This window comes from Onthophagus taurus, chromosome 5 (assembly GCF_036711975.1).
Source record: "Onthophagus taurus isolate NC chromosome 5, IU_Otau_3.0, whole genome shotgun sequence".
Taxonomy (NCBI): Eukaryota; Metazoa; Arthropoda; class Insecta; order Coleoptera; family Scarabaeidae; genus Onthophagus; species Onthophagus taurus.
In genome coordinates this window covers 5,585,031-5,607,485 of record NC_091970.1, presented here as the reverse complement: position 1 = coordinate 5,607,485, position 22,455 = coordinate 5,585,031, and the positions used below count along the sequence as shown (strand labels likewise).

Sequence of the window (22,455 nt, the reverse complement as noted above, 5' to 3'; positions counted from 1 at the left end):
ACCTAATTAGCTCAGACATCATCTCATTTAGTACTTTGCTTCTCGTATCTTCCAGTTCTTGTCTAAAGTCCCTTTTCCAAACAATGTTTTATGTTTTTTAAGCACCACCAAAAAGTATCTTTCATGAACCTTCATTATATGTTTAGTAAAGCAATTTAGCAGCAAACAAGATTCTTAAAAAAGTAAATTACCCCGAATTTTGCAGCTGTCAATTTGTCACACCCGTTACGGCCAAAACACAAAAAGTTTATTATAAAAATGATATCATAACAAATCTAAAATGGTAATACTTAAATGATCGTTTAGATAAGTTAAATTGAGTCGAATATTTACTCCGAATTTTGCATTTTTAGTTTGTCACACCCGTTACATTAAAATGTCACACCCGTTACATTAAAATGTCACACCCGTTACAAGTTCATTACAGCTATAACAAAAAATGTATTCGATTTTACGATAAGATATTATTTTCCAATCAGCGATAATAACAATTTGAATCCAATTTGAAAAAGTTTCGATCGAAACATCATTAAGGTTAACGCAACTTATGAATTATAGTGCGTCGTTATTTATTATTATTGTGCGTAAACTCTCCCACAATCAATATTGTTACTCTTCGGTCGGTCGGGTTCGGGTTGGCTTGAATCGAATGAAAGACGATAGTCTGTGTGAAACCGTATTCTTCAGGCATAGAAACCGTTACGGGTTGGGTGTATTATTATTTAAGTGTATTCTGAGGCCATTTCCTCTTTCATCCGCCGATTTTCCTTCTCATTACCTTACAGATGGATGTTAAATCGAAACATCCCAAGATTATCTTTTATGGTTAACCATAATTTTGATTAATCTCCTCTAATTGACTCATTTATTATTATTAGTCCATTTATTAAAAAAAAAAGATTTTTTTTTCAAATAATTTCCTTTCTATCAATAAAGTTGAATAAAAATTTCTTTGAACGGCACCTCGAGGGACACAAACACCGTAAACGAAGGAGTGGCACTCTACCGGAATATAAATACGATAGTGGTAGACAAGAAGTAGGAAGCGGACTGTGGTACACCCAACAGTTCTTATATGCATCCTTTCGCAGACACAAAGACTAATTATTGGCGAACTCCCCAACGGATCGAACCACAAGATTCGCAAGACTCACGAGATACACTTAATCAACGAGAGAAACAAAGAGAGACAAACCGAAAGATCTTAATAAAGAAAGAGAGATATAGAGAGATTGGAGAGTTAAATCTGGGGAGTTACAACTCAACGCAAGATTTTATTAGTAGCTGATTTTGATTCAGTCCTACCTGAAGTGTTGAGACACGAAGACGTTCTTACGACTCTTTTCGTTCTTAATTTTAACCTTTACGTGTTTCGGTGTTGTGATAAACGCACGTGTTTTGAAACAATTTATTGTTTTTTTTTAATGTTGTTAAATCATAGTGTTTAACCTCTCACTGGTGATCTAATATTTTTTTTTGTAGTTGTTTTCTTTAATGATTACGTTCTTTGTTCGATTTCTTTGATTTGAATTGTTTGGATGTAATTTAATTCGTTCTTGTAAGAGAAGTTATGAAAAAATTTTATTTTTTATACTGATTGTTCATAATTGCAATAATTTGTGATCAAATTATCATCAATTTGAAAAAGTCAAAAAATAAAAGGATCCCACTGTCGCCAACGTTATCTATAGAATAAAAAGAATTTTCTCCGAGAAAGGCTGCGCCCATTTACATATTATTAGCATAGCGGGCGAGATAATCGGCCCCATTTTATTACCGCTGGACGACCTTCGCCATACGGACGACCATAATACCTCAAACTGTATCAGAATATAATCATTTTTCATTAGATTTTATTAAAATAATTAATTGTATAAGTGAAACTTTAAACATTAAAATGGTTAAATGTTAAACGATGGTTGTGCAAAGTGAGGATTTGTTGATTACATCTGATTTGGATTTAAAATTGGGGGGAAAGGAACCACCTCAAGTTCCGGTTAGGGGGAGATACGTTGCTGGTCATGTTCAAAGGTAATGATTAAAGCTTAATTTTTTTTTTGCTTGGGTTATAAAAGAATTAATAAGATAAGATCCGTTGGGAATGGCTATATTTAATAAGACCTCTTTAATCTTTTGAGGAACATGTGCGGTCTTCTTCGACAACAGACTCTTTCGAATTCCAGATGAGACACATTTCATCTCAATTTTTTTTTGTTGCCTGTCTGAAGACTTATTATGACTTCTTTTAAGTCGTTTTGGATTAATAAATAACTTAATTTTTTAGCAAAAAATAATCTTGTCTACCTAAATATTAGATCTACAATAATTAGATAGATAATAATTATATCTTCTCTATTATTTATCAATATCGTTTCTGATATCTCTGATTATTATGGTGCTTATCGCATCAAAATTATTTTTGACATATCACTGTATAATTTGATAGCTCACACTCCTCTCTACATATTCTCTATCATTTATTAATACCGTTTCTGATATTTCTGGTTATTATCTCAACATCTTCCCAAGCATTTATTAACACTCTAGTATATCGCTTATAGCATCAAACTTATTTCTGACATATCACTGTATAATCTTTGATATCTCACAATACAGTCCGAGAGTCCCACCTGTCATTTCCCTAATCCTTAACATTTCTCAATAGTATCCTCACTAAAAATCTCCTCCATCATGTATTAACATAGTTCAATAAATATGTCTAAGTATTTTTAACTGAGCTGCCATTAACTGGATTGACATTCAATTTTGAACCAATCCAGTTAATTTCATGAATTTTTATTAAAAGCCACTATTATCAAGTTAAATTGTTAACTTTAAAGGAGATACAATAATGAAATTGAACGTCTACTCGGTACTAGATGGCAGTAAAACATCTTTTAGAAAAGAAAAAATATCAACAATAATAAATTAAGAAAAATTCTAAATAAAAGGAAATTAGAATGTAATAAATCATAGAATCCCCAACAAAACATTTTTGTTTGTTAATTTACGCCCTTTCATTTCAAATGGTCCAATCTAATGCAACTCGAAAACTCAACCCTATAAATTAGTTTAATTGTAGTCACCCCAAAGTGGTGGTTCTCTTTCGAGATTGAACCGAAGGGGGTGTGAACCCTTTTTTCTGCTACCGTAGTTTTTCGATGACCGTTACGATTGTGTCGACCTTTGTTTACCTTTAAAACTCTTTCGATTGTATAATTTCCACATAAATCTCAACGCCCAAATTGAAAGAAAAAAAATATTTTAATAGGGGTGAGTTTAGTTTGGAAACACCCATCTAGGCATATATCAATGTACGCAATAATTTTATAACAAAAATTATTTCAAACGATTAATAAAAAAAAAAAAATAGTTAAAAAGGTTGTGTAGGAAGACGATAAAAGTTGATTTCAAAATTATAATTTCTCAAATTCCGTTATTCATCATGAATCAAGTTCACTTACGTAACCCAGACCGGTTAACATTGAAACGCACCGTATAAATTTTTTGTTTCAATTCTCTTTCATTTAAAACGACCGGACTTCAGTGGGTCGCCCTTAACGTGGGTTTTCGCCAAAAGGAAATGCTAATTTCAAAAGCAACCTTCTCTAACCTAAAAAAAATTTAAAATTTTCCAACAACAATTTCAAAAATGTATCTAAATAAATTGTTACCGAATCTATTTCGAAATTTCGAAAACAATCCGTTACAGTTTTGTTCACAATATATCCGAACCTATTGACTTTATGGATTACGTATGGTTCATCTGTGGAAGTGACCATCAGACCGTAAACGCTAAATTACCCCTGACCCTTGGCTTTAATCCATTGTCTGTTTTGAAACGCGAGCGGCGCGATTTGAAATGGCCATCAACCCTCCACGATTTTTCAATGGGGTTGAATTGCCTCAAATTTTACCCTCCCCTTTCGTTTTTATTAACGCGAATAAATCACAACCTAAAAGTTGATTGGTTATAATATTCTAGTTTTATACTCTATTTTTTGATTCGGAGGAGTGTTTTCATTTGGATTCGTCTCTCAGTATGGCTAAAACCGAATGATTCTAGTTCTAGGTCTAGTGTTAGTTCTAGTGATAGTGCTAGTGTAAAACTAGTTCTAGTGATAGCGCTAGAATAAAAGTAATAGTGCTAGTGTAAAACTAGTTCTAGTGACAGTACTAGTATAAAATTAGTGCTAGTGTAAAACTAGAACTAACACAAGACCTAGAATTAGAATCATTCGAGTTTTGCCGTCTTGAGAGACGTGCGACTAAACCCGAATGATTCTAGGTCTAGATCTTGTGTTAGTTCTAGTGATAGTGTTAGTGTAAAACTAGTTCTAGTGATTGAACTAGTGTAAAATTAGTGCTAGTGCTAGTGTAAAACTAGTTCTAGTGATAGTACTAGTGTAAAACTAGAACTAACACTAGACCTACAACTAGAATCATTCGGGTTTAGCCGTCTTGAGAGACGTGCGGCTAAACCCGAATGTTTCTAGTTCTCGGTCTAGTGTTAATTCTAGTGACAGTGCTAGTGCAAAACCAGAACTAACACTAGACCTAGAATGCTGGTGTAAAGCTAGAACTAACACAAGACCTAGAACTAGAATCATTCGAGTTTTGCCGTCTTGAGAGACGTGCGACTACCCGAATGATTCTAGGTCTAGGTCTTGTGTTAGTTCTAATGATAGTGCTAGTGTAAAACTAGTTCTAGTGATAGAACTAGTGTAAAATTACCGCTAGTGATAGTGTTAGTGTAAAACTAGTTCTAGTGATAGTACTAGTGTAAAACTAGAACTAACACTAGACCTAGAACTAGAATCATTCGGGTTTAGCCGTCTTGAGAGACGTGCGGCTAAATCCGAATGTTTCTAGTTCTCGGTCTAGTGTTAATTCTAGTGACAGTGCTAGTGCAAAACCAGAACTAACACTAGACCTAGAACTAGAACGTTTTTATATATGAAGTATAACCGAAAAAAAACAAAGAAAAATAATTTATTTAATAAAGATCATTTAAGATCAGGTGTTTTTTCTAAAACAATAATACAGTGCTACTTGCTTCTATTGTGTGGCGAATTTGGTTTGGCTCGTATCCACAAATGAATAAATTTGCATCTTAATACGTTTTAAAACAATGGTCACCGCGGAAATTGACTCATATCGAGAATTATTTAACCCAACAAACAAACTGAATCGTTAAATGATCCATAATAATTATATTTTATATGTTATTTATTTAATTACAACCATAAATTTGAAGTTAAAATTTTTTTATCCTTGAAATCATTAAAATTGACATCGTAATAACGATGTGAATTGATAAATAAATAAATAAATAATCGCGATGATTTATTTTTGATTTATAACTTCGTTTTAAGTTTTTGTATGGTTTTAAAATGATTCATTCTGTGGAAAGATTCACTCAAAAGAGAGTCATCGGATTAAACCAGAACGAGGTTTTCTGCAAAAAAAGATTTCAACACAACCAATTGACACGCATTTGTCGTTAAAAGAACAGAAATGAGAAGTAATCAACTGAAAGTGACTAAAGGAAACGGAATTTTTTGCGGCCCGTTTCAAAAGTTAGTCATTTCCTGGAAAAGAAAATTTTCTTATTCAGTGGGAATTTGAGTATTTAAAAGAGAATTATCCAAAGGAAAATGGAAATGCAAGATTAACATAGAGATGTGTCAAACGACTCAAATCGAATCACACTAGTTGATTTAACGACTTCACCAATCTCTAGATAACGTTGTATATTAACATAAAGTCAACATCTTAATAATTGTTGATCGTATCAACATTCTTTGTAATCAATAGTTGTTTAGAGTTGAATTACAACCAAGTTTTATTAATAACTAATTTATAAAAAGCTTAATTTTAATTTCCCTGTGAATAGTATGGTGAAACGCATATCACGACAACATCAAAGTACATTTTTACAGCATTTTTATATCATAAATATTGATACCCTCCAAAAAATGGTTTATTGCACGAAGTAAGAGTTATGGAATTAATTTAATAATGCAACTTTATAAAGCAATTTAAAAATAGAATGATTTATAACATCGAAACCTAAATTTAAGGATTACCCACTTTACATTTTGGCGTCATATCGTCTTTTCGAGCAGGTGTGATTTATGCATAAAATTAGAAACGTGGGTGACTTCCACTTAAACTTCTCCAACATGAAAATTTAATGTTTCGAAATTGGAACAAGACCCACCACAACAAGATTTATTTTATTTAAATCCTATTTATTATTTTGTTGTTGAAGAACAAAACTAATAAAAATTGGGTTAGTTCCTCGGCATTTCCATTGAACCAAGGAAGACATTCATTGATTTTTGTGACTTTATCTCTACCAAGTTAGGGGAATTGCAACAACAGCTGTCCACATACTCACTCCGAAAGACCACCGCGTGCAGATAGAGATAGGAGGATGAGAATACGGTCTTTGACTTGGTGTAAATGTTTATTTTTGATCGATAGAGAGAGATAAAAAAGATAACATTTGAGTGGTTTTAGAAAACAATAAACAATGTCTTCTTTTAGATAAGTATTTTCAACAGGAAATTTACCTGGAAAAGTGATAAAACTTATAAGGTATTTTTTTTTATTGACTTTGATGATTATTGTGTACGATTATTAGATTACGATTACAACGAAATGTTTTTATTTCTTTATCATTTATCAATTATAATTTTTTTTAATTGATAATCTTTTCTAGTCGATGTAAAACTTAACTTAAATTTTTGCTTTTTTAAGCTGAAACATTGATAATATGCATTTTATGATTACATTATGTTACCGAAAAGTGGTATTATGATGAATACGAATGATGAATACGTTATTACAATAATAATTAATGATTATATTAATTAATATGTTGTTACAATAAATATTTAGACCAACTATTTACTGTTAAATGAATACTCATATTGAATAATCATATTGACACATACTTTGAGGGGAAGGATTTGGATGTTAAAAAACGAAAATTATAAAATTATGCAAGAGTAGGAGACATAAAAGGAAGTAATGGAATTTGCTTGCCTGGATTTTACTTTTCGAGCGAATAATGACCAGAGAATTAGAAAAGCAAGCAGATTATTAGGGCAGATATGAAGCTGGAGGGAAAGAATATTTAAAGAAGTAATCTTTGATGGATTGGTGAAGGGTGTGATAATGTATGGATCGGAAATATGGTGTTGCAAAGAACACAAGATGGTGGAGGAGATTAAGCATATATAGTGAGAGATGAGTTGAAGCTGGAGAAGATGAGAGTAGAAGTAAGTAGAAAGGCGATATGAGTAGAGTTGAAATGAGACTTTAAGATTTTATGAGTGTTGGAGATAGGTTAGGACTGGTGTGGAGAAGCATGGCCAACAAGAAAGAAAGAAATATTATATCAGAGTAGGGTACTTAACAGAGTGGAAATACAAAGAAGGAGGAAATTGAAATGTAGAGATAGAGATGTGGAAAAACGAGAACGCCGTGTATAAGTGGGATACAATAATAAGTATAAAGTTTTAATGATGGAGAAAATTCTGAGGTTGGGTTGGAGTTGCGATTTAGATGCGCAAATGAAGAGAGGCCATATAAATATTGAGTAGGGGGAAGAAAAAGTTGTGTAGATTATGTAGGGAATTTTGGGGCACCTGATCATGTGCTGAAATATCTATATTATTATATATTATGTATCGTTGTATTTTATACATTTTATACTGAAAGTGACAATGAAAGATAATTACACGCAAACGAATTGTAGATCGTCAGCTGCAAACCATTCTGCCCCTTGAGCATAACCAGTATCATGGTGCTGTATAGATCATTTTCGTTTGCAATCGTACCAAATATTAATTAGTAGTACTTCCTCGGCCGCATGCAACCCCTGCTTGAAAATTATAGGGCCTCATCTACAAATCATCTCGGCCTGTTAAGTATAATAAGTATCAAGGAGGTGTATAGATCAGATTTTTGCGATTGTTGTCTTCATTTTCTCATTAAACTTTCTTTTTTGGTCTTCTTTTTGTCATTTTATTTCTATCTATAGTACTCTCTCCTTCTCCTGCATTTCCTGAAATGTTTGCGATGATATTGCAAATGGTAGTCTTTCGGTGTTTCGTTTGCTTTTATGTTTCGGCGTGTTTGGTTAGGTGGGGTTATTGCCAAAGAAACCTGATTTGACCACATCGGATCTGTTAATGGATTTGAATAATCGTTGCGATGTCCTAATCGCTAGACGCAAGTTAATCATTTACATTTGGTTTATGGCAACATTTGCAATTATATGGAATTTTGGATTTTGATAGTGATCAGAATTTGATTCAATTGGAATATTATCATTTCTTTGTTCATGGAACAAATCTCCTTTATTCAATATACCAAACAAGTAAAGTTCCTCGTTTTTGAGTGTATCAAATCTGCAACATACTTAGCAGTCATAATATCGCAGTACTTTAGCCACAAACAATTTCGGCCCGTTAAGGGCTATATTTTTGTACATAACTTTTCTATTTATTTCTAATCCAGTTTAGTAATATTTTTTTATTAATTCTTTGTTATGAAAAAACTAAAGAAATGCTACCATGTCTTGTTGTCCACAAAAAAAAGCACTTGTTGTTCCCTTTATACACACCAATAAATTTTTTAAGTTTTTACGCCACCGAATCTCACCATCCTTCTTCAACTTTCTCCGTGTTTCGAAGGAGTGCGATAAAGAGGAAACGTTTCGCGGTCGTTAGTAATGCGCGTCGCTTTCTATAGAGGCGCACGCCGTCGCATGCCAGGAGACAAACTCAGAACGAACGAAACGAAACGAAACACAGTGGATCGTAGGCGGTCGACGTACACGTGCATCGCGATTTCTTTGTGGTTTTCCATTTAAACTCGAAAAGGAATACTATTTTGTTATTCAAATACATAGTTAAACATTCATTTCTAATTAAACATGATTTAATAAAATTTAATTGTGGTGTGTGATGGCGCGATGAGTTTTCACTAACAACTTTTTATGTGATGTTTAAATAAAATAATTATTTTAGTGAAAATGTTGAAGATACAAATGTTGGAGCAGTTGGTTAACAACGAGAATACAGGGTATTTTTAATTTTATTTCGATATTTACATTTTTTAATGGGGTTACGCTTGTTGTGTTTTGTAATAGAAACGATTTTGATGTCGATGAATGAATGGGATCTTGTTATCATCGTACTGTTATTAAAAAGTTAAAGATAAGTTAATTATTATCTTTTTTCGTATCATTTTAAACAATTTTAAAAGTTAAAAACCAGAACTAGTTGTTAATTAAAGCACTAATTTAAAAGGAATTTTATAAAACTTTCAATTAACGTAATAATTCGATTAAAAATGTTTTATAACGTTTCCTTTTCTTTTTTTTTAATATAATTTCTCCGATTTAATTATCTTAATCGGTAATTAATAGAAAGTTAATATTTTGTGCAGCTTAATTTTTTAAAATACCTTCATGCCTCGGAATAGCTAAAGGGGGGTATAATTTACGTTTTAAAGGGGACGTAAACTTTATCGCCGCACATAAATAATGCGTGTGATGGATTTAAAATCGATTTTCAAACCGGTAAATTACAACAAAAAAGAAAAATTATTTTGTTGCAAATTTTCTCAGAATTTTCAGAAAGTTTGTTTCACCAAAAGAATTTCACGGAAAAGAAAGAAATGTGTTAAAACGCGTTAAGTTTCCTATTTGTATGGGGACATTAATTGGTAATCGTGGCGCTGTTGCTTGATGGCTTTGTTTAGTTGAGGTCACTAGGTCTTAAACACTTTGGAATTTCGTTCGAGACATAAATTATAAATTAAAAAAATAAATATATAAATCAAAATGCGAAAAAAATGTGGTTAAAGGAATTGAAAGGATGTTTTTAATTTGTTTTTATGAAACATCCTTATTTATAACAAACGAAATTAATTGGCGTAAACCGACCGAGCCTAACGTAACAATTTTAATAGTCGCGAGTTAATTTTAGATCTTAAAATAAGCGGGATACGAATCGTTTAGAAAGTGACTTTGAAGTCATGCCAAATTAAAAAGGGATTATTTCTGGAATCGTTAATTTCTATTTTTTTAACGTTTTTCTATTCTATCCAACATTTTTTAAGTTTCCTCCACTATTTCGGCTGTTCTACTCCATGTCAGGTTTCGTAGTCTGTCTCTTCTAATTTTGACAACTTACGGATCAGACAGCGCAAGCTATTAAGGAGCCTGGTATTCCTAGGAAGATGCAGAGGGAAGAATAACGCCAATATTCTTCAAGACGAAGCACCTCATTGATTCTGCTTCTGCCCGTAGGATCTTAATTATTACGATCTTCCAAGATCACAAGACCTTCAAAGATTTGCAACAAATAAGTGACTCCACCTCACACTTTCCAAATCTACGATCAGAGAAGACCAAGATAAAATAAACAGAATAGCCATGGGAAAGGCGAAACGCTAATTTCAAAGGAATAGTGATGAACTGGTTAAGAAATTCGAGTCGTTGTAGATGAAAAAGATAACAGGGGAAGAACGCAGTGGAATCTGCTATTTGCAGAATGTCAATCTGCAATGAAAAAAATCCGATAAGATATAACGACAGAGCTTAAATCAGCGAATCAGATACCTTGCTTCCTAAATGATATAACCGTTTTGAAAAATAAGCTTTATTGGTTGTATTTTGAGTGTTAAAGCGACTTTTTCAGCAATAGCTAATTATTTGCAAGAAATTATTAAACAGCGTTTATTATTGACGGTTTCAATTGTAGCGCCTCGGCCGCAAGCGACCTTTCTGTAGTAATTGTTATTGTATCATAAAAGACGGAAAACTTTGTAGCCACCTGTATAACTTATTTAATTTTTTTATTACTTTATGCCTCGATAAATAAGTAAGTAAGTACACAGTTAAAACAAAATAATATGTACTCCTATTAAGGTTGACTCGAAAGAGGGAATGAATGTCGTAAGAGTCAACAAAGCTCCGCGACAATAACGTTGCGAAACAATTACTATTGTTCTCTTGCAAGGAAAAAAAGCAGTGCAGTACTGTGCAGAATTTACGAAATAATTTACTAAAAACAATTTTTTTAAATCTTTGTTAAAAAAACTTAGAAGTCTAAAATTTTTTGTTGTTTTTTTGTATTCGTTTCTATTTCTCTTTGAGAGATCTTCTAGAGACGTAGACGCATTGCATCACGACCATTAACGGTTTACATAATCGTTCAGCAGCAGCCGCAGCAGCAGCAGCAGCAAAGCTTTTAAAGAATGCCAATGGAAAACCGGGTCGGACAATCGAGCTAATTGTTATAGTTTCTTTTACGATTGAACCGTCACGTAACTAAAATGCCAACCGCCAAACGAGAGTGAAAATCGAATAATGATCATCGTTAATTAATTTAACAGCATCCCGTATAAATAAAATGTTAATAAATCTTGGGCTTAAATGAGCGATCGAAATAATCTCCTATTAAAACTTTACGTTTCCGTTGTTTGTTGTTGGGTTTAAGATCGATTGTAAACGAAAAAACAAACGGACGAAAAACAGAAGTGTTAGAGGGGAAGGAAAGAGATGAGATGTTGTTACAAGTTTGAAAACAAATCGTTTCCTGGGATAAAACGTACACAAAAGAATCGTTAAAATCCGGGATGAAAAAATTTTTTGATAATTATGTATACAGAGTGATACAAAAAAAATGTACATAGTGGGGTTTCGTAGACGTCAAAAACGTTATATAATTTAAAAAGGCGCGCTCGAGATGGCGTTGACCTCGCGGACGTTATTAGCCCGGGGGGCGAAGGCTGAATATTGAATTTTTAAACATCTCTTCTTTCTTAAAATTTTTATTTTTTTTTAAATTTCTTATCTTGTTATAAAAAATGTCAATTAACTCAACAACTCAACGCTTACAAAGTGTCTCACACGAGTGTTGTGAGAGAGTCTTTCAGTAGTTCACTTAAAATACCACAACGAGCACTATTTTTAAAAGAACCAGATTGAACTGAACGAAACAAATACAAAAAAATTAAATAAAAAAGGGTGAGCGTTAAAAAAAATTCGGTTGAACTCCAACGAGAGAGTTTATAGAACCGAACTAGAACTAGAAATAGTAAAAACAAGGTACTCTAAGAGAACAATCGTTGCGGAAATGGCATTGAGGGGGAAGTACACATTGACGCATGCTGAAAAAAAATGTACGCCCATAAACAACGCCTCGTTACAATTGACACAATCGAGTCCGAATCCTATCTGATCGTTGAACACCACGTGTAAAGAATTTTAAAGGCCCACCGACCCTCCGGGTAATAAAATCGTGTCGATGGGATTACGGAGGGTTTTATTTGATGAGGATAAGGGGTCGATGGGGATTTTGAGTTCACCTATGCCCCGGATGAAATGAATTGAGATTTCGGAGTTTAGTGTAGTGGTTAATTGTGCGGAAAAATCCTCTTTTCTGATTCTATTGAATCAAAAATTTCAAAAAAAAATTGAATTTAAAAAAAAACGTAATGTTGGTTGCATACATAATAAAGTTTTGTGTAAGAAAAAAAGCAAGTTGAGTTAGGTTGGTTGCATATTTCTAAGATATAAAAAGTTGATTTTATAGTTTTTTGAGTTGTGTAAGTTTGGTTGCATTTCTTAAAGTTTTTTGTTGCTTATTTTTTATTTTTCTTTAAGATTTGGATGCTATTAAATATGATATGCGAATTAATTTGGTTTTAAATTAATATTTTTATAAACCGAGAGTTGCAATATAATTTCTATTGATGTTTAACCCTAATCTATATATGTTTGCTTATTGTAAAAGTGATAGATATCATTCAACATTGCAAACACTTATAAATATCATTCTAATATAATACAGTGCGTTAATTAATTATCGTACCCGACGTCATCATTGCAAATATGCAACCAATATCACTATATTGGTATTGCAATATGCAAATCGCTGATGATTAATTAACACTGTATATATATTACTAAAGCTCAACTTCATACGAATACACCCCCACTGACTATAAACAGAAAATTTTGTTTCCGAATCAATTCTTGTTACATCTCAACTAAATTCAGTTACAACCTCACAAGTTTCTCCAACTTCCGCCTTAAATAATTTAACTATTTCAGTTCTATTTCAGTAGAGCTGATCCTGCAATTTCGTAATTAAATTTTAATAATTTAATTGACCTTTTGGATAAGAATTTTAACATGAAAGGGATGTTACTATCGATTTGTTTATTTTTAAGTAAGTTGGGGTCATTTCTATATTAAGCGCCCTTTTAACATTTATTTCGATTGACTAAATTCGGCGACGCAGACCGCGAAATCTGCTCCCAATCTGCTTCACTTAGCAGACTTCGCATCTGTATCGATAAATTTTTTTTTGTCCCCTCTTTCTACATACACAGCGTTCTTACGGAGACAACAACAACCACCATATGGGGACCTTATGGTTTTCGTTTCACACATACAGAAAACACACCCGTTCGGCTTTTCTGATTCAAGGTCTCAACGTTTGAGTCACGTACAACTTTATTGTTATTCAATTAGGATTTATTTAGTTTTATTATTAAATTTGGTTTATTTAAATATTTTTGGTACGTTTTTTTGTGAATTCGTTTGTGTTATAAAGGATATGGGGTGATTTATGAATTCGAAATTATGGTTCGAAGTGGATTAGTATGTTTCTGGGTCTACTGCAATATCTCGCATGGTTCGAGTTCTTTAACAGCTGCAAGACTGCCGCTCAACTCAACTCACCAATTGGTTGTTAGAGTTTGTAATCGGTTTTGCAATTACCATTTCTGGCATATGGCGCGTTTTATTAGCAGGTTTTTCAGTTTCTTCTATAATGTCTTAACGAGTTGTGAGTACGTCCAAGAAAGTTGTTTCTTACTTCTTAATTAATAAGAAGATTAAAAATTATTGTTATTTTCGCAATTTTTGTAAATCTCATCAATCAAATTAACCTCAAAGGTATGATAATACGAATAATTTTTTCGCTTTTCTTTGTAACGGTGGCATTCCATCAACGTCAAATCGATCAATGGGGACACTTTTTTTGCGCGGGATTACACGTATTTAATCACGCGCCCCCTTCGAATTATTTTCCCCACCCAAAATTCTCGCGTGTTAAATTTAAATAACAATGTACGTTGAATATGAAGAAGGGAGAGACGGTGGTATATGAAGGAGGGTGACGTTTTGGCTTAATCTTAATTAAACGCGGTGTCGATCGTCACCCCTGGAAAGGTTATTTGCAGGGGGTTGGATTTGGGTTACCGATTTTCGATTCAGATTCGTTCTAACGTGAAAATTTGAGATGATTACATTGGAATTTGATTCTTTTAAGTTTAAATAAAGCATAAAGTGAATGAAGTGAATAAAAGGGTGAATACAAATTAAAATAATGAAGAGAATTAAATAGAACCGTTGAGGAACTTGATTATTTTAATTAACAATTTTTGTTTGTTTGGGTTGTTACAAAAAGATGGCTACAACCATCTTTTCAACTATAAAAGGTTGTCGTCCTCTCTCCTCGTGTCGACGGAAACCCGAACAAAATTTGCATACGTCAAAGAGTTCTTTTCGTTCGTTGACAAGTTGAGGGGTTGCTCAAAGACTTTGTCGCTCCCTATGACAATCATTGTTCTTTTTCCCTATTTTATATTTTGGTTGAATCAAAATCGACACGCTAATCCATCAAAAATCAAAATAAACAATAGAAATAAAAAAAAACTATACAGTGTGTCCCCGGATAGGTGAAACGACTCTTATAAAAGGTAAATTTTTTTCGATATTAATTGTCATTTTTTGGGGTTTAGCCCTGCTTGATTAAAGACTAATTTTAAACATATTTTGAATTTTTTAAACACAAGTGAGCCTTGACAGTGAAAGAAAAACTCTTTTTGTGGCAGGTAAAGTATCTTTTCTGTTTACAGTACGTGAAAGTGTTACTAAGAAGTTTTGTTCAGAATCAAAAACTATGGCCATATGCAAATTTTCGGATTGATCGGCCTACTTTGACAATATCCATATCAAACAATTTTATTTCTAACAAAGACTGCCATGGATAAAACAAAATTGCTTTCCTGTCACTAGTAATCTGTCAAACTGTAATTTAGTAAATTTAAAGTGTTTTTTTAATAGAATGTTAACATTAGAGGAAAAAGTTTACGTGATTCAGTGTTATGGAATCGAGGAAAAACCGATAAATGTGGCAACTTGTTGGCGTTTAATCAAAAGTTTACTATTTTTTTGTTTTACTATTGACGAAAATAACCAAAAATGGGTTTTATCAAATTAGGCCGATGATTCCGAAAATTTGCATATGGCCCTAACTTTTCATTCTGAATAAAATTTCTTAGTAACATTTTACCATACTGTAAAGAGAAAAGGCACTTTACCTAATGCACAAGAAGTTTTCGCTTCAGTGTCAACAGACACTTGTCTTTTAAAATTTGCAAATATGTTCAAAATTAGTCTTTAACCAAGCAGGGCTGAACCCCAAAAGATGACAATTAATATCGAAAAAAAATTACATTTTATAAGAGTAGTTTCACCTATCCGGGGACACACTGTATAATAAACGAATATACAGTGCGCGACAAAAAGTTAGCAACGCTGTCTTTTTTAGGTTCCAACGTTTCTACGTTTCTGAAATTAATAGGAGATGATCACCACTTCCGATCGTTTGCTGTTTATTATTAAACTAATTGCCTCAGCAGCACAGCTGCTTCGGCTATTATATAACAAGGTTGACTACAATAACAGTTTTAATGTTTTTTGAATGTACTTACAATCTATTACCTCGGCAGCTTAGCTGCCTCGGTTCCATATAATGTATCATTGTAAAACTTAAGCTTTACTGCTTGTTTTCCGAATAAAAGTGCACCTGCCTCGGCTTCTATGATAACAAGTTTCAGCTTGATATAATATTAATCATTAAGCCGTGGCTGGAAGTGGTCTCTTAACTTAATTGATCTACATTTTCATCAAATAAAGTCGATTTAAAACAGCGATTTTGTGGTCTATTAAAAATTTCAGAAACGTGGGTACAACTGAAATAAAGAAAAATACTTTTTAGCGAACACTGTATAATAAAAATTAAACGGAAAAGAAAGACATTCCTTTCTTGTTAATTTTAACACATCGACCGTGACACGTGCCCACCTTGTTCCTGTACCACTTAAGCTTTACCTTCTTTGAGAAGGGGACCCATAAGCACCCTAAGTAATTTTTACGAAGAAAAAAATGCCCCAGCTGTCTTAGGGCACTCTTTTATTGCCACCGCTCCATTTCAAGCTACAATATTTACTAATTTCCGTGTGTATCAATTCTTTAATAAAACGTTTCAAATAAAAGTGGTGATTATTAACTTGTTAGACGACAATAATTATTTTATAATTAGCAAATCGTCGTCTGGCGCCAAAAAGATAACTTTAACCTTGCAAAATATACCTAAATTGCAATTTTATTTATTGAATTAAACATTTTTAAACAGTAACCAAGGTCAGTTCTGCTTATTTAGTCAGACCGTTAAAGAAAATTTATTATTAAACACTTTAGTCTTGTAATATGTATATTTCATTCCGGCGTAGGAGAAAACCTACGACCACGATACACAACCCAACGACGAGAAAGGCCGACTTCATAATCTTTCAAATCTATCGCGATCCCAACTTCAGATTATAAACGTTTTACTCCCTATTGTTTCTATTTACCGCGAATTATATAACCCACAAGCTTTTAAGCGATTTGTCAGAGATTAGACTACGTAACTAAATGTTTCCTTCAAGTTTATTTATTTACTTAACAAAAAGAATTTGTAATGTCAACGAGAAATATTTCAAAAAAGCAATTTATAACAAAGTGAAAATCGACCTGAAAAAACGAGAAAACTTTTTAAACTTTCTATCAGTATCTTGATACATTGATTATAATGAAAAAAAAAATTAAATTACTGTTTACCTAGATTTTGCAATAGGCCGCGTATAATAAATAATAAGTCGTTCCACGTTTATTACAGTCAGTTTACATTAACCATATGTTTTGGTTTGTTAGAAGTGACTCTCTAATGCAATTAAAAAAATAATCGTAAGCAAATTGTAAAATCGCCGGACGGTTCAATGGAAGAAGCCGGTTTTGAAATAACCCAGAAATCTTCTAAAGCGTGTAAACAATATGAACATGAATCATCTTATATTTAGATTAAAATGAAATCGTTAAAAATCAGTAAAAAAATATTTAATTGTCCCTAATAAGCGAATGTCAGGGTTAAGTCTCCCAATTAAGCGGATTACTTATTTTAAATAAAAAATCTTTCTTGTGTTCAGCGTTATAAGGAATTATATCTGCATACAAGCGACCTCAGGTAATCTTGGTATGGTGAATCAGTGACTTCATTTGATTATGCCTGTGTTGTTTGTGATTAAGAATTCATATCAACCCAACACTGGTCTATATATTGCAGCACTGTGATCGAAAGCCTATCTTTTAAAAGGTTACTCGCGATCTTGGCATAACCCATTCGGCTAATTCTAGCCAAGAATTCAAAATAGAGTTTGTAAGATTTTATTTGATTAAGCCGAGATGTGCCTGAGGATCCACAATTAACACGTTGACTAAAACTCTATCCATTCTGACCGGAACATTTTAAAATTAAATAGGCATGAGCATCAACTGGTGCTTTTCGTGGCTGTTGTGGAAATTTTGCCGTGCATCAAGTTACACTTCTCATGGCAGTCAAAGTGTTAACATCACACCAACCCAAAAGCGATCAATACATCGTCGCTACGCCTCGACCACAAGCGACATCGTTTAATCTCTAGGTGCAAAATCTGTGATTTCGCTTGATTATTGCAAAAAAGAAATTTGTAAGAGTTTGCCTGATTAAGCTGAGGTTGCTTAGGCGCGAAGCTACATAAATAATATAATACCAATCCAAAAAGAAGGGAACACATCCCGGGAACACTAGCATAGGTCGAAGGCCCGTTCGTGACGTCAGCATTGAATAACTATTAAAAGTAGAACTAACATTAGACCTAGAACTAGAATGTTCTTCAGACTCAGAAACCGAGGCAGCCGAACTGTCATGACTATTGTTCTAGGTTTTCAGTAATAACATATTATTTAGAAACTGAGGCAGTGACTCTACTGCTTAAAATAAAGTAAAGTTTATTTTAATATAAATACATTACTTGGAAGCCAAATAGAATATCTCTCCAACAAAACTCGTCCATAACTTTGCATCTGATTTAATGATTTCTTAATTGATATTTCTTAATCTGGGGTAATATAATATTTTATATTATATTATAAATATGCTTATTTTATGATGCAGAGGTTAGTATATTAGAAGTCTTGGTAATATTTTTAATAATTTTTAAATTCAAATTTGCGTACTAAAAAAAATATTCGATTAACAACCTTTCTAATTTTTTTAGTATGCTTATTCATTTATTAAAAATGATTTAAAATAAACATAATTAATCTTAATTTTTTTTTTGAAAAATAATAAATCATCGCCATTTAATGATTTACCCACCCGGCATCTTCCTACTTGCAACACCATATAGAACACATAGAACATTTTGTTGTTGCGGAACTACTCTACAAAACGTTCAATAAGGGGTGGATCCGGGTTGGGGCATTATCCAGGCAAGCAGAGAGTAAAGTGGCGATGGTGGGGGAATGCTATATCTACTATATACTAAAAAGAGAGCTTTCCAAGGCTCGTCGCAATCCGCCCGGCTTTTATTGTGTCAGTCGCCAATGCAACTTTGCGCGCAGCATAACGTTCCTCTTTCGTACGTTATTATTACCACACGGATTGATGTGTTATTCTCGGACGGTTTTTATATTTCGCGTTTTATCGCACGTGTATTTAAAGTTAATTAATAAATTCCTCGGTAAAAATTTCCTCCCGATATAAATAAAATTTTAAAACATTATTTTGAGTGACGATAAAAATGTTTGAGTGCAATATTTCCTTTTTGATTGAGTGCAATAATTGATGGATTATTTAATTGAGAAATGAAAATGAAATATTTTAGTACTGGACATAGGGAATCTTACACTTTGATTGCGAGGAAGAGGTATATGAAGAAAATGTGAGTTTTTTTTTGTTTAACTATAAAAAAAAAAAGTGGAACGAAAAAAGGTTATAAATTGGGATGCTACAATAAAAACAGGATGTTATAAGTCACAGTTCGGTCGGTTTTGTTCGAGTATATCGCAAACAAAACTTGATTGTGCAAAATACTAAGTAATTAGAAACAAAAAAAATATATATGTATGTATAAAAATAATTTCGCTTTAAATGATTGAATGTTAAAAATTTTTTTATCAAAATGCTATGATATAATAATGATATAAATGCGACTAACATAAAAGGAATTTAACACGTGCCAAGAAGGCCAAACAAGAAAATTTCTCCTTCGAGAAAACATTCCTAAATATATATATATAAAGTTTGTTATTAATAAAAAAATTTTTTGTTCTCTATTTAATTAGGTTAAGGTAGGTGTGTCTTGTTTCTTATAGATCAATTCGACCAATTTTAGAAATCGATTACGTAAAAGAATATAAATCATCAAAAATAAATTTAAAAAAATTATTACTAATCTTATTTATATTATTTAATGCACACAAATTGCTTTCAGTCTACGTGACTTTATATTTATACCAAGAACGGGAGAATCTAAGAGGACTGCTACATCTCGGGAACACTAGTATAGCTCGAAGGCCCGTTCGTGACGTCAGCGCTGAATAACAATTAAAACTAGAACTAACACTAGACCTAGAACTAAACAGTTCTTCAGAGTTAGAAACCGAGGCAGTCGAACTTGAAGCAATAGTTGTAAGTTTTCAATATTAACATATTGTTTAGAAATCGAGGAAGGTGTGCTGCTGAGGCAGTGACTCAGTCTTACACTATCACTAGAACTAACACAAGACCTAGAACTAGAATCATTCGGGTTTAGCCATCTTAAGAGACGTGCGGCTAAATCCGAATGTTTCTAGTTCTCGGTCTAGTGTTAGTTCTAGTCTTACACTAGCACTATAACTAGAACTGTAACACAAGACCTAGAACTAGAAACATTCGAGTTTAGTCGTCTTAAGAGACGTGCTGCTAAATCCGAATGTTTCTAGTTCTAGGTCTAGTGTTAGTTCTAGTTTTAGTCTATCACTAGAACTAACACAAGACCTAGAACTAGAATAATTCGGGTTTAGCCGTCTTAAGAGACATACGGCTAAATCCGAATGTTTCTAGTTCAAGGTCTAGTGTTAGTTCTAGTCTTACACTATCACTAGAACTAACACAAAACCTAGAACTAGAATCATTTGGGTTTAGCCGTCTTAAGAGACGTGCGGCTAAATCCAAATGTTTCTAGTTCTCGGTCTAGTGTTAGTTCTAGTCTTACACTAGCACTATAACTAGAACTGTAACACAAGACCTAGAACTAGAAACATTCGAGTTTAGTCGTCTTAAGAGACGTGCTGCTAAATCAGAATGTTTCTAGTTCTAGGTCTAGTGTTAGTTCTAGTTTTACACTATCACTAGAACTAACACAAGACCTAGAACTAGAATCATTCGGGTTTAGCCGTCTTAAGAGACATACGGCTAAATCCGAATGTTTCTAGTTCAAGGTCTAGTGTTAGTTTTAGTCTTACACTATCACTAGAACTAACACAAGACCTAGAACTAGAATCATTCGGGTTTAGCCGTCTTAAGAGACGTGCGGCTAAATCCGAATGTTTCTAGTTCTCGGTCTAGTGTTAGTTCTAGTCTTACACTAGCACTATAACTAGAACTGTAACACAAGACCTAGAACTAGAAACATTCGAGTTTCGTCGTCTTAAGAGACGTGCTGCTAAATCCGAATGTTTCTAGTTCTAGGTCTAGTGTTAGTTCTAGTTTTACACTATCACTAGAACTAACACAAGACCTAGAACTAGAATCATTCGGGTTTAGCCGTCTTAAGAGACATACGGCTAAATCCGAATCTTTCTAGTTCTAGGTCTAGTGTACAAAAAATAGAATAGAGCAAGTGGAGGAATAACATTTAATAATTAATAATATTTAAATATTTTGTCCGTTATATCGAGGTTTTACTGTAGTTTAATAACCGTATCAAATGAACCGTAATAAGTGATCCTTCTTGGAAATCATCGAGAAGATCTCGAGAACCAAACGGTGACGGCAAAAAATTTTTGAAACAGACTTTATCTATTAATCAGATCTTATTCGAACGATGACTCGGTGAAATTTGTCTTAAAGAGATTTTTTTTAAGATCAAACGTTTCATAATAACAAAGATTGTTAAAAATAAAACGTTTGAGTAATAATTATCATTACGATTAAATGAGGAAAGTGGATTAGAACGTGAAAAGAAAATTGAGAATTGGGTGAGATATTGAGATTTTGTAAACCGGACTTAATTACAAAAGCAATTAGTTGGGGAATTTAGGTTTTAAGTAACTGGAGCTGTGCTCTGTTAACACCACGCGATATTTCGCTTTGTATAAATAATGGATTTGTTAGGATTAATTTTATTTGATAAAATGTTTTATATTATTATGTTTTATATTACCAGCAAAATAAACAATGTGGCACAATGTGTCTTAATTTAAAATTCAAAATGACTCACCCCCAACGATAATCATACATAAACATCATAAACAGTTGGTTCTTCTCCATTTTACCATTATTTTCCTTATTTAGTATTCATCAGAACGCGTGCATTTTTGGTTTTTTTGAACCGTATGTTATAGGGTAGGGTGTACTTTGTATGCAAATCGAGTCGAAAAGAACGCGTGCCATACCGATGAAGAGCAAAAACATTCCTTTTTCACCATATGGACTCATCTCATTATAATAATAAAGTAGGGGGAATATAAATATAACAAAAAAAATTCAAAATACACTCTTAAACCGATTTTAAAGAAAAAAGATCATCAAGATTGACCGATAATTTACAATTTTACAACGTGTCAAATGACGAAACAACTCAGAAGCGTGGGTTTTGCCATTCACCGCAAAGAAAACGGCAGCCGTTTCTTGTCACATATTATTTTCTTCTTGTCACGAAGGAAATAACATTATATTAATCTTACGATTTTAAAATGATATTAAATGTGCGCTTTTCATTTTTACTTTTATTAATAATAATGGGGAAGCTTATTAATGTGTGAGAGTATGTTAAATCTAGAATTGCGAATAATAATAATAAATCTTAAGAACGGAAAACTCGGGGATTGAATATTTGAATACATTAAAATAAATTTGAATCGCATTTTCAAACCGAAAAGATACGCCGTGTACCTTTTCGTTTAAAAACTTAAAACGAACAAGACGAAAATGAATAAGAATAAATTTAATTTATGGTCGCGTGTAACTCAACACGTTCGAATTAGACCCACAAAAAAATTGGGTTGTT

At 32.8% G+C, this 22,455-nt stretch overlaps 1 protein-coding gene across 5 annotated transcripts in view; it reads left to right on the top strand.

Moving 5' to 3' along the window:
- Window positions 1–22,455, top strand: part of LOC111426165 (Rap GTPase activating protein 1) — a 71,057-nt gene that overhangs the window by 4,723 nt on the left and 43,879 nt on the right. Inside the window, exon 1 of one of the 5 annotated variants that reach the window (XM_023060552.2) lies at window positions 1,047–2,031. The exons of 2 other annotated variants lie outside the window; for them this stretch is intronic. In XM_023060552.2, the coding sequence (XP_022916320.1) occupies window positions 1,916–2,031 (116 nt within the window). In that variant the 5' untranslated portion in view covers window positions 1,047–1,915. Of the gene's footprint in view, window positions 1–1,046; window positions 2,032–8,834; window positions 9,100–18,794; window positions 19,126–22,455 lie in introns of those variants that run through there. 2 more of the 5 variants (XM_023060554.2, XM_023060553.2) reach the window with 2 other exon arrangements.